Source organism: Carya illinoinensis, chromosome 5 (assembly GCF_018687715.1).
Source record: "Carya illinoinensis cultivar Pawnee chromosome 5, C.illinoinensisPawnee_v1, whole genome shotgun sequence".
Classification (NCBI taxonomy): domain Eukaryota; kingdom Viridiplantae; phylum Streptophyta; class Magnoliopsida; order Fagales; family Juglandaceae; genus Carya; species Carya illinoinensis.
In genome coordinates, this window is record NC_056756.1 from 21,559,535 (window position 1) to 21,575,427 (window position 15,893).

The window sequence follows — 15,893 nt, forward strand, 5'->3', positions numbered from 1 at the left end:
ATCATGCATGGACACCCTTCCAAGATGCACACCGAGTTATAGTGGGGAAGAGACACTACATTGAACTGTCTCAAGAATTCCATCCCCAACACGATGTTGAAGTCATCCATAGGGGCGACTGAGAAATCCACCGTGCCTTTCCAAGTGCCAAGTTGTAGCTCCACCCCGTGAGCTACGCCATCAAGGGGTTTGGCCTCAGAATTCACGGTCTTCAGCCATCCTTGACCCTTCTTAAGAGGAATTCCTAGCCGTGTGGCCTCTTCCTTCTTAATGAAGTTATGAGAAGCTCCTGAGTCGACCATGGCGTGACTCTTCTTCCCATTGACAAGTACCTTTACAAACATCAAAGATCCATCCTTGGTGGTTGGCTTTGTGCTTGCCTTGAGGGAGTTGAGAAGTTGTAGACACCCCAGGTGCGACTTCTCTTGAACTTCCTTCTCCTCCAACATAGCGTTGAGGGCCTTCCGCTTAGGACAATCTCTAGCCCAATGTGGTCCGTTACAAAGGAAGCAAGCATCCTTTGGCTTCTTGGAGCCTCGTTGACAATGATGTGAGGTAAGGTAAATAATACCCAAATGATAAAAAAAAAGTACGGAGAAGATGGATGCATACTCAAGGTAGGGTGTAATTTCTGTACAATTGTTTAGGACGTACCAGCGTGCTGATTTGATAAACTTATCATCTAATTGGAGCCTCGTTGACATACCCAACTATCACGGACTTAGAATTTCTTCACTCGACCAGTGCGGCCTTAGGAGGCTTTCTCTCCCCAAAGCTCCTAAGTAAGCCTTCTAAAGGACTCAAGACAATAGAGAACAAACTAGAGAGAGAAGATAGAGAGAGATGCTCTAGAGAACTTGTTTCTCTTATTGCTTGGTGATTTACACAAATGAGAGCCCCTCTATTTATAGGGAACTCTTGGTACAAAGAATGGTTAGGATTGTGACACTTGTCACCAATCCAAGGGTAAAGAACTTTCTAGATCACTACTCTAGAATTGTCTATAAAGCCCTTTCTAGAACACTACTCTAGAATTATCTATAATGCCCCTTCTAGATGACTCTACACAATTCCACAAGATTACAAAGGACTAGGAGGCTTCTAGAAGGTTAGGAAATTCTCTAGAAAAATCTAGGTGGTGACACAAGGGTCGAACTTTCTGGGTAAAAATTGAGAAGCCATCTCTGTTATCCTCTTCTGATCGATCAATGTTATGATCTTCTCGAGTGAACTTTGTCTCAATATCATGAAGATACATCGAACAAAATGTCAAGCATTCTACGTGAATGTATGCTTTAGCTATTGATCCTTTAGGACGTGCTTTATTCTTGACATACCGCTTGAATTTACCAAGATACCTCTCAAAAGGGTACATCCACCTATATTGCACTGGGCCTGCAAGCAAGGCTTCACGAGGTAAATGAACTGCTAGGTGTACCATAACATCGAAGAATGAAGTGGGGAAGATCATCTCAAACTTGCATAGAATGACCACGATATCACTCTCAAGTTGCTTCAATAGGTTCACATCAAATGTTCTTGCGCACAACTCTTTGAAGAAATTGCTAAGCTCAATCAACACCAAGCTAATATCATTCCTTAAGTACCCACCAACTGCAACAGGAAGTAGTCTTTGCATAAAAACATGACAATCATGCGATTTCAACCCTGAGATTTTGCAATCATGTGCAGACACGCATTTGGTGATATTTGAAGCGAAGCCATCAGGAAATTTCACTTTCGACATCCACTCACAAAATCTTTTCCTTTCATCTCCATATAATGTGAAACATGCATGTGGCATACTACACCGCTCTCCATCATGGATCAAATGCAATTCATTTCTGATACTAAGGTTGGACAGGTCACGACGTGAATTGATATTATCTTTTGTTTTACTGGGAATGTTAATTAACATGCCCAATATGTTGTCACAAATGTTCTTCTCGATGTGCATAACATCCAAATTATGTCGAAGCTTAATTGTTGACCAATATGGCAAAGTGAAGAATATGCTCCTTTTTGTCCAATTCAATTCCTCTGGAGTGCGTTTACGCTTCTTCACACCCTTGCCAAAGTGCACATCTCGAAGATGAATTAATTGATTGATAACCTCTGGTCCCGTTAGAGGAAGTGATGGTAAGCGATGATCTTCTTTACCATTGAACACATGTTTTTTAGTTCTCCATATGTGATCAAGTGGTAAAAATCGTCGATGCCCCATATATGTATGCTTTCGGCCGTAGGTCAACCACATAGAATCTGTGCCCGAATTGCATGTCGGACACGCCAGTTTCCCTTTGGTTGACCACCCGGAAAGGTTACCATATGCTGGGAAGTCGTTGATTGTCCACAATAAAGCTGCGTGAAGTAAGAAATTAGTCTTGGTAGAGGCATCATATGTAGCAACCCCATTTTCCCAAAGATCATTCAACTCATCTTCCAAAGGCTGCAAGTAGACATCTATTTCATTTCCTGGTGATTTTGGACCAGGAATAATGAGAGACATCATAAAGAAGGCATCTTTCATGCATAACCATGGAGGCAAGTTATATGGAACGAGGATTACAGGCCATTTACTATAAGGTTTAGCCATATTGTTAAAAGGGTTGAATCCATCACTTGCTAAACCCAGCCGAACATTTCGAGAATCTTGAGCAAACCAACTATGCTCCTTATCAAATGCCTTCCAGACCTCAGAATCAGCTGGATGCCTCATATTGATGTCATCATCTGTTTGTTGCTCTTTATGCCATCTCATATCAGAAGCTGTCTTCTGTGACATGAATAGCCGTTGTAACCTTGGCTTTAAGGGGAAATGACGTAGGACCTTCTGAGGGATTGGGCGTTTGTTGTGTGTGGTTGACATCCACCGTGAAACCCCACATTTAGGGCACTCATTTAGGTTGGAATGTTCCCTCCAGAATAAAATGCAGTCATTACGGCAAGCATGAATTTTGGTGTATGTAAAGCACAAATCCCACTGCAATGATCGTGACTCCTGGTATGAGCATGGCAAGACAGCATTAGGAAATGCAGACCTCAACAACTCAAGTAACATGTCAAATGATTTTATTGACCAGCCCCCAATTGTTTTAATATGTAGCAACTTCACAATGAAGGAGAGTTGGGAAAACTGAGTACAACCCTCAAAGAGTGGCTGTCGGGCATCATTTAATAGTTTCTCAAATGTGTTGCTTTGATTGATGTTAGGTATAGGAGTCAGGCCATCATGGATGGGGTTGCCGAGGTTCCTTCACCGAACGTCCCAGCCCTGAAGTCATCTAACATCTCATCTATGTCATCAATGTATTCTGCTTCATCACTAATGGCCTCAACATTATCCTCATCATCGGTCACATTCCATACTTCCTCCTCCCCGTGAAATATCCAGTCTGTGTAGTTAGGATTAATCCCTGTAATGAACAAGTGAGTTTCCACCTCACTTATAGGTAACCAAATGTTATTAGCACATACACGGCACGGACACCGAATGTGGTCACTTCCAGCTGCATGGTTTCTTGCCAATGTGAGGAACTGCTCAACACCTCCTGCATATTCAGCTGATCTAAGCCTATCATGGAGATTCATCCAACTTTTGTCCATCTTCAAAAAAGGAATGGACATGATATATTATTTGTAGGAACTGAATAAATAGAAGACAAATTATATATCTTGGAACACATGCTTGGACTGTCAATAACTGTAAGTTTCTTGAAATTTATCTAAACTTTATATAATCTAGATAAAGTTAATGTTTACATTTTGGACATACAGTGCTAGTTCCCCCCTGTTCAAGGGAAATATTAAGTTAAAATGATGTTTATAGTAGAGTACCACATGGTGCAGGTAGTTTATGTTCATAATAGCACTCCCACTAGAATAGATATTTGATAGCCACGAAAAAGATGGGGGCTTCATTATCAGGGGGTTCAGGTCAAGAAAAAAATGGCTCGGATATACAAAAAGCCAAATTAAGGATCATTTTGTAATATCTAGATTCCCTTTCAAGGTTAAAGCTAATGAACTAAGAAACTAGGCCACTCATTGTATATATCAACAAGGAAATATCACACAAACTAACATCAAACTAACTAGTGAACAAATCAGAACCTATAGATATTAATAGTCCTTAGACCTGCACATATATACATAAATTTCATAGATTAACTCATATGTACTAAGGTTTAGTAACCAAATTTCCAAACCCAACTACCATGCTTAGGCTACTTTTGACCCATTGCTAATTGCAATCATTTTGAAGTCATTCAAGGTTCCCTTGCTTAAATAACAGATCTGTAGTACTTATAAAAAAATAATAAAATAACAGATTTGTAGTAGTAGTTAGATCTGTAGTAGTAGTTATATTTGTGTAGTAGTTATTAGTAGTAGTAGGATCATGTTATTGAGGCTTCCGGGGTAAATGGACCAAGGGCACTCCAAAAAGTAAAGGAAAAAATTAGAAAGGAAAAAACTCTAATCTTGTAGAGACACATCTGACTCCTCTAGACCGTAGTAATGGTGCCTCAACTTTATACTTTTCAAGCGAAAAAAGTTGAGGGGCAGCGACCAACCAGCGTACATATATATTTTTTAAACTATAATAGCTACATAATATGTTTCTACTATCATCCCTCTTAGATTCAGCTACCACAGGACAAACAATTTGGCCATGAGATTGTTTTTTCCCATCACACTGGTAATTAGCCTCCTCATTGTCTTTATCACAAAGATCAAAACCAAGCAAACCTTTGAAAAGTTTTTTGAAAGGTAACTGCCACACATATATTTAAGGCATTCTTAATGAAAAATGATCTCCCAAACTTTAAGTTGGCATTCATAATTAACAATCTCCAAAGAACAAAGTATAAATTGTTGGCACAAACTGAGTGTGGGTTGGGGGGGGGGGGGGGGGGGAAGGAATAGCATAAGATAAAAATTAGAAGCAGATGAGGCTTGAGAAAAAATATTGTTAAATTGAAAGGAATGAAACATCCTAGAAACAATTTGGCTATAGTCTTTGTTTATACCTTATGGGGGAGCACCCTAACTTCAACTTGGGGTTAATACAAGTGCGAGGGAACTCCATTAAAACACTTAATAGAATGCATATCCAATTAATAAACCACATCACAGAAACTCAATAGATAGAGTGGAACAAAAGCCAATGACAATATCCTCTGTCTTGGGTTTTATGTATATCAGCATTATGGATAGATTGAGGATTGATGGAAGAAATATCATAAGATAAATTAAGCAAGGGGCTGAGGCCACTAAACAAATTTGTTAAATTGAAAGGAATGAAACATTCCAATTGGCTTTAATACAAGTTCAAATTGAAATGGGAGAGTACCCCAATTCCAATTGAGATTAACACAACTGCTAGGGGAATTGCTAGAACTATAAGAAAATTGCATGTCCAATTAGCAAACCACAGCACAGAAACCCAAAATAGAAGACAATTCACAATCATTTGGCCATTATTTATGACTATATACAGAATGACAAAATCAAGCATTGATTAGGGATATAAATCAAAAATGGTTTTTGTTGGTAGGATTAGTTAGGCGAAAGAAATACCTTGATGGTACGAAATCGGATCAACTCCTCGTCAAAGCAAACTATGGAACATCAAATCTCTCTTCAGTGTCCACTTGTGAAACCTCAAAATGTTATACGAAATCACTGAGAAACAAGTTAGATATCAATTAAAAACATCAATACCAAGTTTGATGTTTGTGTAAACCTTAGTCCAAATGAAATCAACGCCATTGAAAAGGCGAGATAGAGACAAAACTATGCAGGGAAGGCCTTCCGAGGGGAGAAGCAACTTCTGTAAGGGGTTTTCGTGGGGGAATGGAAGCAACGAAAATAGAGGAAGGGTTAGGTCTAGAAGGGGTTGTTCAAAATTGGAAGGAAAAATACCTAGAATGTTGTATCGGCAAAGGGATCGATATACATTCGATTTATTGCATCGATTTTTTTTTTCTCAACACAATAGTGCTTTTCCGTTGGGTTTATTGTCGATGCAATAAAAGGAAATATTTTGTGTCGAAAAACTTGTTGCAAAAGGCTGAAAACTCGATGTGAAAAGCTCCTGAAGAAGGAAAAATACCAAGAATGTCGTTTCGGCAATTCCATTTATTGTGGCGATTTTTTGGGTTGCCACAATAGTGCTTTTACATTGTATTTTTTTTGACACAATAGAAGAAAAGATTTTGTGTCCAAAAAACCGCTGCAATTGTTTGCAAAGTTGTTGTAAAAAATTCTTGCACAGTTCACAATACCTCATTCCCATAAATTGCGTCGAAATGTTGCAACAATAATAAAATTGTCAGTGAAAAGCATCAATAACAATGAATTTATTCCTGGCATTCACAAAATCGATGGAAAAAGTGAGTTTTCTTGTAGTGAAAGGGCTTGGTTTAGGGGCCGATTAGTTGCAATGCACATGGAGGTGCACGTAGGTTGCGATTGGAATGAGTTTCCTTCTATTGAAATGTGTTGCATCAAGTCTAATCTTCTAATTCACTCTATGAATAATTAAAAACAACAATAAAAGTTATAAGGTCCATATAAAAAAGGTGAGAAAGAATTAAAAAGGAAATTAGGCTCAACACATGGTTTACGGATGACTAACCACTTGTAAGTTTATTAATGCCAATAACTCAAGTTAGAGGCTTAACCATGGAGAGATGAGAAACTGAGGGGAGTGTGGCACTTCTTGGGCTTGCGGGAAACCAATAATAGGGTGTATGTGGGCTACAACTGGAAGAATGAAACAAAACACGGATTTCTTCAAGCCAATTCACCCAATATTAGAACTGAGCTAGGAGAGTTAAGGTGTCCGCATTTGATGAGATTTCCCTCGAGAATGTAGTGTAAAAGGAGTGGGCAATGGTCCGATTACGTGCAATGCAAATGGAGGTGCACCTAGGTGGCGAATGGCGATGACTTGTGCATTGGAATGACTTTCCTTCTATTGAAATGTGTTGAATCAAGTCTAATCCTCTAATTCACTCAAAGAATGATGAAAAACAACAATAAAAGTTCTCTGGTCCCTATAAAAAAATGAGAAAGATTTAAAAATGAAACTAAGCTCAAAACATGGTTTAATTCTAGGGCTTCATTATTCTAGGGTCGCGAAAACATTAAAAACAAAATAAAAAACAAAGGGGCCACGAATGTTTCATTATTTTCTAGAATTTGACTAAATTGCTTATCCTAGGGTTTGTTTGGCCAAAATTACATCATCTTGAGGCTGCTAAGATTATCTTGTTCATTAGGGTTTTTGCGTTGGCCAAAATTCTGATGAGCCCCAAGGTAGATCGAGCCTTAAAGATCCTTTGCAAGTTCTTGATGGGGTAATCACACGATCGAGAGCCAAGAGGAGCAAGGAAGCAATGCTTAGATTTGTGCAATCCACTTGGGACAAGTCTAACAATAGCCCAATATTCAAGATGTGCTTGAGAGAAGGAGATCCAATTCTCATCAACGTGATACAAGTTATCACCAACATTCAAGATGAGCTTGAGAGAAGAAGGTTCAGTTTTCATCCATGTGATATCCTATGGAAGACATGACTTGTGCCTATTGTTATTGAAGGGCATGGACTTATTTATTTCATTAAAAGGGCTTATTTTATTATTGGTAGGAATTGATCTAGAATAATTGGGCTTGGGGGATATCTAGCCCACACGTCTTATTTCTAATGAACTAGGTATTTGGGAAGGCCTTGTATTTTGGCCAAGGGCATATTTGAAAAGTTATTATTTTATTTGATCTAGGATTTTAGAAGTTACTGTAGCGTGGCACCCTTTACACTACAGTACCCACGGCACTATTTACTAGGATTTTTATTGATTGTTTATTTAAACTACTTGTAATCTCATTTGAGCAAGTTAGACATTATTAAATTTTATTGGTGAGTTGAGTTTACTCCTCTTGTTCTTAATTGAACTTCTGAACTTATCAAAGGTAAATCACAACCTTCGTGGCATTCCTCCTTGTAATCTGAGTTCTTGAGAGGGGTTCTTCAACGGGTTTAGATTTTAATATAATCTAGGTTCTTAAAACGAGTTCTCATCGGGTCTAGATTCTCCATCTATAGACTTGAGTTTGGCTTTCTTGGGTTTGTTTTTCCAATATTGTTGTTGGGTCTCAAAGTGAGTCGATTGGAGTTCACATCATTTGGTATTAGAGCAGGATTTCCAATCAGGTTTGATTCTATTTTTTATTTATTGCATTTTTAATTCTAGGATTAAAGTGCAGAAATTTGTTTTTCTTAGGGCTACCAAATTACTCTATCATTTGGGTTTTTTGCTCATCATCATAGGGTAGCTAAATTCCTTGTTTGAGGGCTACCAAAATTTGCACCATCTAGGGTTTGAAATTTTCTAGAGTTTCATTGATTCCCTTCTACTTCCTTATCAATTTTTATGTGTTTGAATTTTGATTATTACAATTGAATATTTCTGTTTGTGGTTGAATTGTTGAGAAAAGAAGAGAAAAAAAAAAGAAAAAAAATAGGAAAAAAGAATTTCTGAATTTTTATTTTATTGATTGAGCCTTATCTTTAAAGAGGCTGAATACATCTTTCTAGTAGGTATCTTGTTTTATAATTACTCTTTCCATCGTATAAATTTCATGATTCTCGTGTCATTTTATTCCTTCCATGTTTTCTCTTGTTCTTTGTTTCTTAGACCAATTACTAGTTGGAAATAGGAGGAGACGTGAACCTAGAAGAGAACATGAGTATGAAGATGAAGGAGATGGTGAGGATGAGGACGACCTAATGTCTGAAGCTGGGATGGGTAGGCATAGAGGAGTTAGGCGTGAAAGACGATTTGGGAAAACCCACGGGGCCATGATGGAGTAGATACCTTGAGAGCATTGATGCGACTAAAATCTGACTCAAATTAATGAATCAAAATTTAAGTGCAGTTTTACCTGCAAGTATACAGGCGTTGTAGTATCTTACAGGATCGAATCCACAGGGAAAGGTTACTTAAAATTAAACTTGTTGAAAAATGTGAAAAACTTCACAAAAAGAAAATAAGAGGATGATATGTACAATGGATGGAAAAGTGCAATGAAAATCAAAATTTACTGGTCGTGAACCAGATTCATGTTTGTTTGTTGGATTTAAGTGCAGTGATGAAATGTAAGGAATTAAAATGCAAGAAAGTAAATTAAAATTGCTGAAATTAATAGACTGAAATTTAAAGGAGAAAGAAAAATAAATGACATTAATTTAAATAGAGGAATCAAAGGTGCAAGGAAAAATAAATGACAGTAATGTAAATAGACATAAATTAAAGGTGAAAGGAAAAATAAAAGAGCATGAAGAAAAATAAACTTGTAAACTCCAAACGATGAACGCAAACTAGAGAACGGAAAAAGAAAGGCTCAATGCTACAACCGAAAGAATAAAAACTAAATATGAGAAGTAAAACAAGTAAACAATTAAACAAAAATGAAAGTGAAACAAGTAAACAAAAACTAAAACTTTACGTGGTGCTACTACTAGATTCTAAACAGAAAATAAAACACGAAAACAAGAACTTCAAACTGAAACTCCCCCTCCTTCCCTCTGAAAGCCGATTGAGATAACAAAGAAACAGAAAAAAAACAACTTCACTCTGCTGTCCCGAATAAGAATACAAAGCAAACAGAAAATAAACAACTTCACTCTGCTGTCCCGAAGGAGAATACAAAGCAAACACAACAAGTTCAACTCCTACTAAACTCCTACTGCTATCCCCCCAGCTGGTCTCACTCCAGCTCCAGTGGAAGTCCCCAGCACCTGCTGCCCCAACGAAAATTAATACCCTCTACTCCTATCCGAAGGACTATCCATCCCTATGAATAAAAAAAACAGCACACCTTCAACTCATTTGTGCCTCCGTATTCAAAGCAAAGCCAACCCCAACAAGAATACCACCCAAACGTCCCTCTCCACTCAAGGGAATCATCATTCGGTCTCAAAGTAAAGCAAGAACCCCACTCTCTCCACTCACTCCGTCCAAACAAGAAACTCTCTCCACTTTATCAAAGCAAAGCAAAGCCAACCGTCCCTCTCCACTCAAACGAAAGAGAAATGGAAAACAAAATCATGCTCTCGGTCTCTCCACTCAAGGGAATCAATCAACACTTCAGCCGATTACCATCTTCTTTTCTTTAAGCCATAATCATCACCTAGCCGTAATCATCACCTATCCCTTTCTCACCAACACTCCAGCTAGAATGTTGTTCCAACCATCTTGATCTTTCGGTTGTTCTACTCTCCAAACTTCAGACCACTCTCTTCCCATCGGCTGCATTTCTTTAATGAGGGCCCCTCAGCCTCAGCTAACACTTCCACTCATTTCTCCCTCTCTACCACTTTTCGTGTCCCCCATGTGTTGTTGAGTGCTTCGTGTGAGTGGAGTTGCTGTCCATGTGTCTGGGTCCCTTGTCCGAATGATGAATGTTCCAGCTACTCAATTCCAGCCTGTCCTCTCCACAGCCGTGGCCCCTACATGTCTGAGTCTGAATTGCTGTCATGCATGTGTGTTTGTTGAGTTGCTTCGTGTGAGTGGGCATGGTGTGTCCGAATGAAGCTGCTGCTTTTATGTGTGAGTGCTGCAGAATGATTGCTTTGTTGAGTGCTGCATGTGGCCCATGGTGTGAGTGGAATTGTCCGAATGTGTTGAGTGAGCTGGTTGTTGCACATGTGATTTTTCTGCAACTGTGTTTGTATGAATGTTGTCCGAGTGAGTTTCTGCATGTTATGTTCCTGCTGCATGTGTGCTGTGTTGCAACGTGCATGTAAGCTCAACAGACTGAAAATACATTAAATCAGACTATATGTCATGAAGAATAAATTATATGTTTAAGTAGATAAAAATAACACTCAAAAATAAATTATAAAAAAAACAGACTATATATGTGAGGAAATATTGTCTCATTAAATCATAATTAAGCATAAACATGATATCAATCAATTAAAAATCACAACTCGTATTTATGCTTATTAACCATTTTTCCATCTAAAATCAATAATAATGTCATGAAGAATTTAAAATACATTGGTTTTAAATAGCTAAAATATGTAATATTTCAGCTCAATCAAGCATCAAAATGAAAATACCATCTTTTTAAGGTAGAACTGACCCTAAAGCTTATTTAGAGTGGGAGAAGAAGATAGAGTTGATTTTTGATTGTCATAACTATTCAGAGGAGAAGAAAGTGAAGTTGGTAGTAATTGAGTTCGTTGATTATGCTATTATTTGGTGGGATCAATTAGTGACCAATAGGAGGAATTATGAGAGGTTTGTCAAGACATGGGGAGAGTTGAAAACATATCACTTCAATATGTAAGCATGGTTTGTTGAGACTTACGGGATTGAAGGAAGCAAATTTCCTGTTACGTATTTGGGGTCTCCTTTTGTTTCTAGGAGATTGACATCCAATAAGGGAGCTGCATATTGAGAAAATTAGGAAGAAAATCGCAGGTTGGAAAGTGAGCTTCTTTTGCAAGGGGGGGCAGATTAATTTTATCACGTTTTATCTAGCATGCCGATTGACTTAATGTCTGTAATGAATATTCCTATGGCGACCGTGTCTCGTATAAACTCTCTTTTGGCCAATTTTCTGTGAGGGGAGGCAGACGAATCATTGGAGGTTTAGGGGAAAAAAAAAATTATAAGCCTATAACAGAATGGGGAATGGGCTTGAGAGATCTTAAAGATGTACAGAAATCACTTCATATGAAATTTGCCTATGTTAACTGCTAACAATGTGTGGTGAAAGTCTTTTTGGGCTAAGTATTCCAAGAAATGAGAATATTTTGGCATACCTTGTGAGGCTTAATGACTCTCGTTTTTGGAAGTCGATTATGTCATGTCTTCTGGAAGTCATGGAAAATGTTAAAGTGATGGTGAGAGGTGGAAACGCTTCATTTTGGTTTGATAAATGGCTAGCTTCGAGCACTTTATCAATAATAGTTGAGGCTGAATTAAATTCTAAATTACGCATTAAGGACTGCTGGGTTAATAATTTGTAGAATTATGACCAATTATTGGAGTTAGTAGGTGCGGAAATAATAGAGGAGATTATACAAATTGTGCTGGCTGGAAATGGACAAGATATTTTCATATGGAAACCTTCACCTGATGGTAGTGAAGTAGCTTCACTACAGCCATGTATCACCACCCAGATTTTTCTAGAGAATTCCATAACCTTCTAGAGTCTCCTAGTCTTTTGTAGATTACTCTTGAATCATGTAGAATGTTGTAGAGTTGTATGGAGTACTCTAGAATGATGTAGAACCTCTTAGGAGAAACCTTGTAGATAATTCTACAATGGTGGTCTAGAATGTTCTTTCCCTTGGATTGGTGACAAGTGTCACAATTCTAACCATTCTTTGTACCAAGAAGTCCCTATAAATAGAGGGACTCCTCATTTGTGTAAGGCACCAAGCAATAAGAGCAAACAAGTTCTCTAGAGCTTCTCTCTCTACTTTATCAATCTAGATTTGTTCTCTTTTGTCTTGAATCATTTAGAAGGCTTACTTAGGAGATTTGTGGAGACAAAACCTCCTAAGGCCGCACAGGACGTGTGAAGAAATTCTAAATCCGTGACACATGACATGGGAGGTGGTGAGATCTAAAAATTAGAGTACTTTGTTTCATGAGTAGTTTTTGCACAGTGTGTGTGTTGTCGAAAAGAATCTCTGTTTGTTTATGGAAAGCTTGGACCAACTGTTTAGCCTATGGATGATAGAGTGCATAGCAAGGGTAATATTTGGCTTCATCTTGAGATTGTTGCGCACGGAAAGCCTCTGAAACCATAGATCACTTTTTGTCCTCAAGAGATGTGGCCTCGATTGTTTGGTCTCATGCTAGTTTTGTGATGGGATTAGCTTTCAAAGGTACGTTAATTGGATTAGTTCCTTGCCTTATTACCCTGTGCTTATGGAAAAGAAGGTGCAAGGCTAGAATGGAAGGCATGCAGGATAATGTAGGATAATGGAAGGCATGAAAGTTGATAGGCTTCTATGGTTATCCAGAGGTTGGCCAAAGGGAGAAAGGTTGGATTTTGCTAAAGATTATGAAGTCCTATGATCCTATTGTCACCACCTAGATTTTTTTAGAGAATTTCCTAACCTTCTAGAAGCCTCCTAGTCCTTTATAATCTTGTGGAATTGTGTAGAGTCATCTAGAAGGGGCGTTATAGACAATTCTAGAGTAGTGTTCTAGAAAGGGACCACCTAGATTTTTTTAGAGAATTTCCTAACCTTCTAGAAGCCTCCTAGTCCTTTGTAATCTTGTGGAATTGTGTAGAGTCATCTAGAAGGGGCGTTATAGACAATTCTAGAGTAGTGTTCTAGAAAGGGGCGTTATAGACAATTCTAGAGGAGGAATCTAGAAAGTTCTTTACCCTTGGATTGATGACAAGTGTCACAATCCTAACCGTTCTTTGTACCAAGAGTTCCCTATAAATAGAGGGGCTCTCATTTGTGTAAATCACCAAGCAATAAGAGAAACAAGTTCTCTAGAGCATCTCTCTCTATCTTCTCTCTCTAGTTTGTTCTCTATTGTCTTGAGTCCTTTAGAAGGCTTACTTAGGAGCTTTGTGGGAGAGAAAGCCTCCTAAGGCCGCACGGGTCGAGTGAAGAAATTCTAAGTCCGTGACAGTTGGTATCAGAGCTATCCAGGTTAGGATGGCGGATCCAAGTGAGATCACCATGGAGGTCCAGGAGACAAGAAAGAGCAAGAGGTCGAAGGACTCAAGCTCATCTATGGAGTCTCGTCTCGATGGGATCGAGAGGGCCATGGCCAAGATATTGGCCAAGATCAAAGAATGGGATCAGTCTCACAGGGAGGTGAGCACCCTCGACAACACGGTGACGAGGATGGAGGTGGCGGTAGCGGATGTCAGGGACCGACTTGACATCGTGGAGCAAGGTTTGGAGGAGCTAGGATTGGAAGGACAATCCGAATCGCTCAAGGAGTCCATTCTGAACACCATCCACCCTACCATCGAAGCACAACGTGTTGAGAATGTTGCTTTCCAAGACCGGGTCTTGGGGGAGCTAACAAAACTCCATGGGCAAATGGAGGAATACCGCGTCGGTCTGGAGGAGACCAAGGCGGATTGGGCCATATGCAAGCGGGCAGTGGCCAATGGGGGCGCCGTCGGAGCTGGAATGATGGCGACACCAAGGGTGGATACCCCCAAACCGAAAGAGTTCGATGGCAAGCGGGATGCTAAAGAACTAGATAATTATATGTGGCACATGGAGTGCTACTTCGAAGCTTTGAACATGCAAGACGAGCATGTCAAGGTACGTACTGCCTCTCTTTATCTTACTAATCTTGCTGGTAGTTGGTGGCGTCATAAGCATAGTGAGATAGAGAAGGGTACTTGTACTATTAATTCTTGGGAAGAGTTCAAGCGTGAACTCAAGAGGCAATTCTATCCCGAGAATGTGGCTATCCATGCGCGGAAGAGAATGAAGGAGTTGAAGCACACTTCTTCTATCCGCAACTATGTTGAGGAATTTTCTGCCCTCATGCTTCAAATTACAAACATGAGTGAAGAAGATCTCCTCTTCAACTTCACCGATGGTCTCAAGTCTTGGGTGGCTCAAGAACTCAAGCGTCGTGGAGTCAACGACATCTCCACTGCCCTGACCGTGGCAGAAACCTTAGAAGAATTTGAGTATCATAAGAGTGACAACTCTTCAAAACCCAAGTCTTCGAAGGATAATCACACTAAGGGTGGAGGAGCGAAGGGGTTCAAGCCTCCACAGTATAAAGACCGAGGTGACAAGCCTTCAACATCAAAGGAGGGCAAGAAGGACTACTCTAAGGACAAGAAGCCAAAGGATGCTTGCTTCCTTTGTAACGGACCACATTGGGCTAGAGATTGTCCCAAGAGGAAGGACCTCAATGCTATGTTGGAGGAGAAGGAAGTTCAAGAGAAGTTGCACCTGGGGTGTCTACAACTTCTCAACTCCCTAAAGGCAAGCACAAAGCCAACCACTAAGGATGGGTCTTTGATGTTTGTAGAGGTGTTCGTTAATGGGAAGAAGAGTCACGCCATGGTCGACTCAGGAGCTTCTCATAACTTCATTAAGAAGGAAGAGGCCACACGGCTAGGAATTCCTCTTAAGAAGGGTCAAGGATGGCTGAAGACTGTGAATTCTGAAGCCAAACCCCTTGATGGCGTAGCTCACGGGGTGGAGCTACAACTTGGCACGTGGAAAGGTACGGTGGATTTCTCGATCGCTCCTATGGATGACTTCAACATCGTGTTGGGGATGGAATTCTTGAGACAGTTCAATGTAGTGTCTCTTCCCCACTATAACTCGGTGTGTATCTTAGAGGGCGGTCCATGCATGATACCCACCGTGTCCAAGCCAAACACCACCCAGCTTCTATCCACCATGCAATTCAAGAAAGGATGGAAGAAAGGCGAGGTGTCTTACTTGGCTTCGATGGAGGAAGGTGAAATGAAGATTTCCTCCCCTCCACCCAAGGAAATCCAACGGGTCCTCAGGGACTATGAGGATGTGATGCCTCCTGAGTTGCCCAAGCAACTACGACCTAGGAGAGAGGTGGATCATCAGATCGAGATGGAACCCGGCGCCAAACCACCCGCCAAAGCACCTTATCGCATGTCACCTCCAGAGCTTGAAGAACTAAGGAGGCAACTTAAGGAGCTACTTGATGCCGGATTCATCCAACCCTCCAAGGCACCATATGGGGCACCTGTGTTGTTCCAAAGGAAACATGACAGGTCATTGCGGCTGTGCATCGACTACCGAGCTCTAATAAGGTAACCATCAAAAACAAATACCCAATTCCTTTGATTGCTGATTTATTTGATCAACTAGGCCATGCAAA

The 15,893-nt window shown here is 39.8% G+C and overlaps 1 protein-coding gene across 1 annotated transcript; it reads right to left on the reverse strand.

Moving 5' to 3' along the window:
* Positions 1–1,038: 1,038 nt before the first annotated feature.
* LOC122310196 lies at positions 1,039–3,061 on the reverse strand. Its single transcript, XM_043124074.1, has 2 exons — positions 1,157–3,061; positions 1,039–1,062 (listed from the first exon to the last, which is right to left on the reverse strand). The coding sequence occupies exons 1-2, from the start codon at positions 3,059–3,061 to the stop codon at positions 1,039–1,041; spliced, it is 1,929 nt and encodes a 642-aa protein (XP_042980008.1).
* Positions 3,062–15,893: the final 12,832 nt, after the last annotated feature.

Coding starts and splice junctions, on each gene's coding strand:
- LOC122310196 (XM_043124074.1), bottom strand. CDS start 3,061: ATGTTACTTGAGTTGTTGAGGTCTGCATTTCCTAATGCTGTCTTGCCA. Junction 1,063..1,156: donor TCTCAATTTTTACCCAGAAA/GTTCGACCCTTG, acceptor GGAATTGTGTAG/AGTCATCTAGAAGGGGCATT.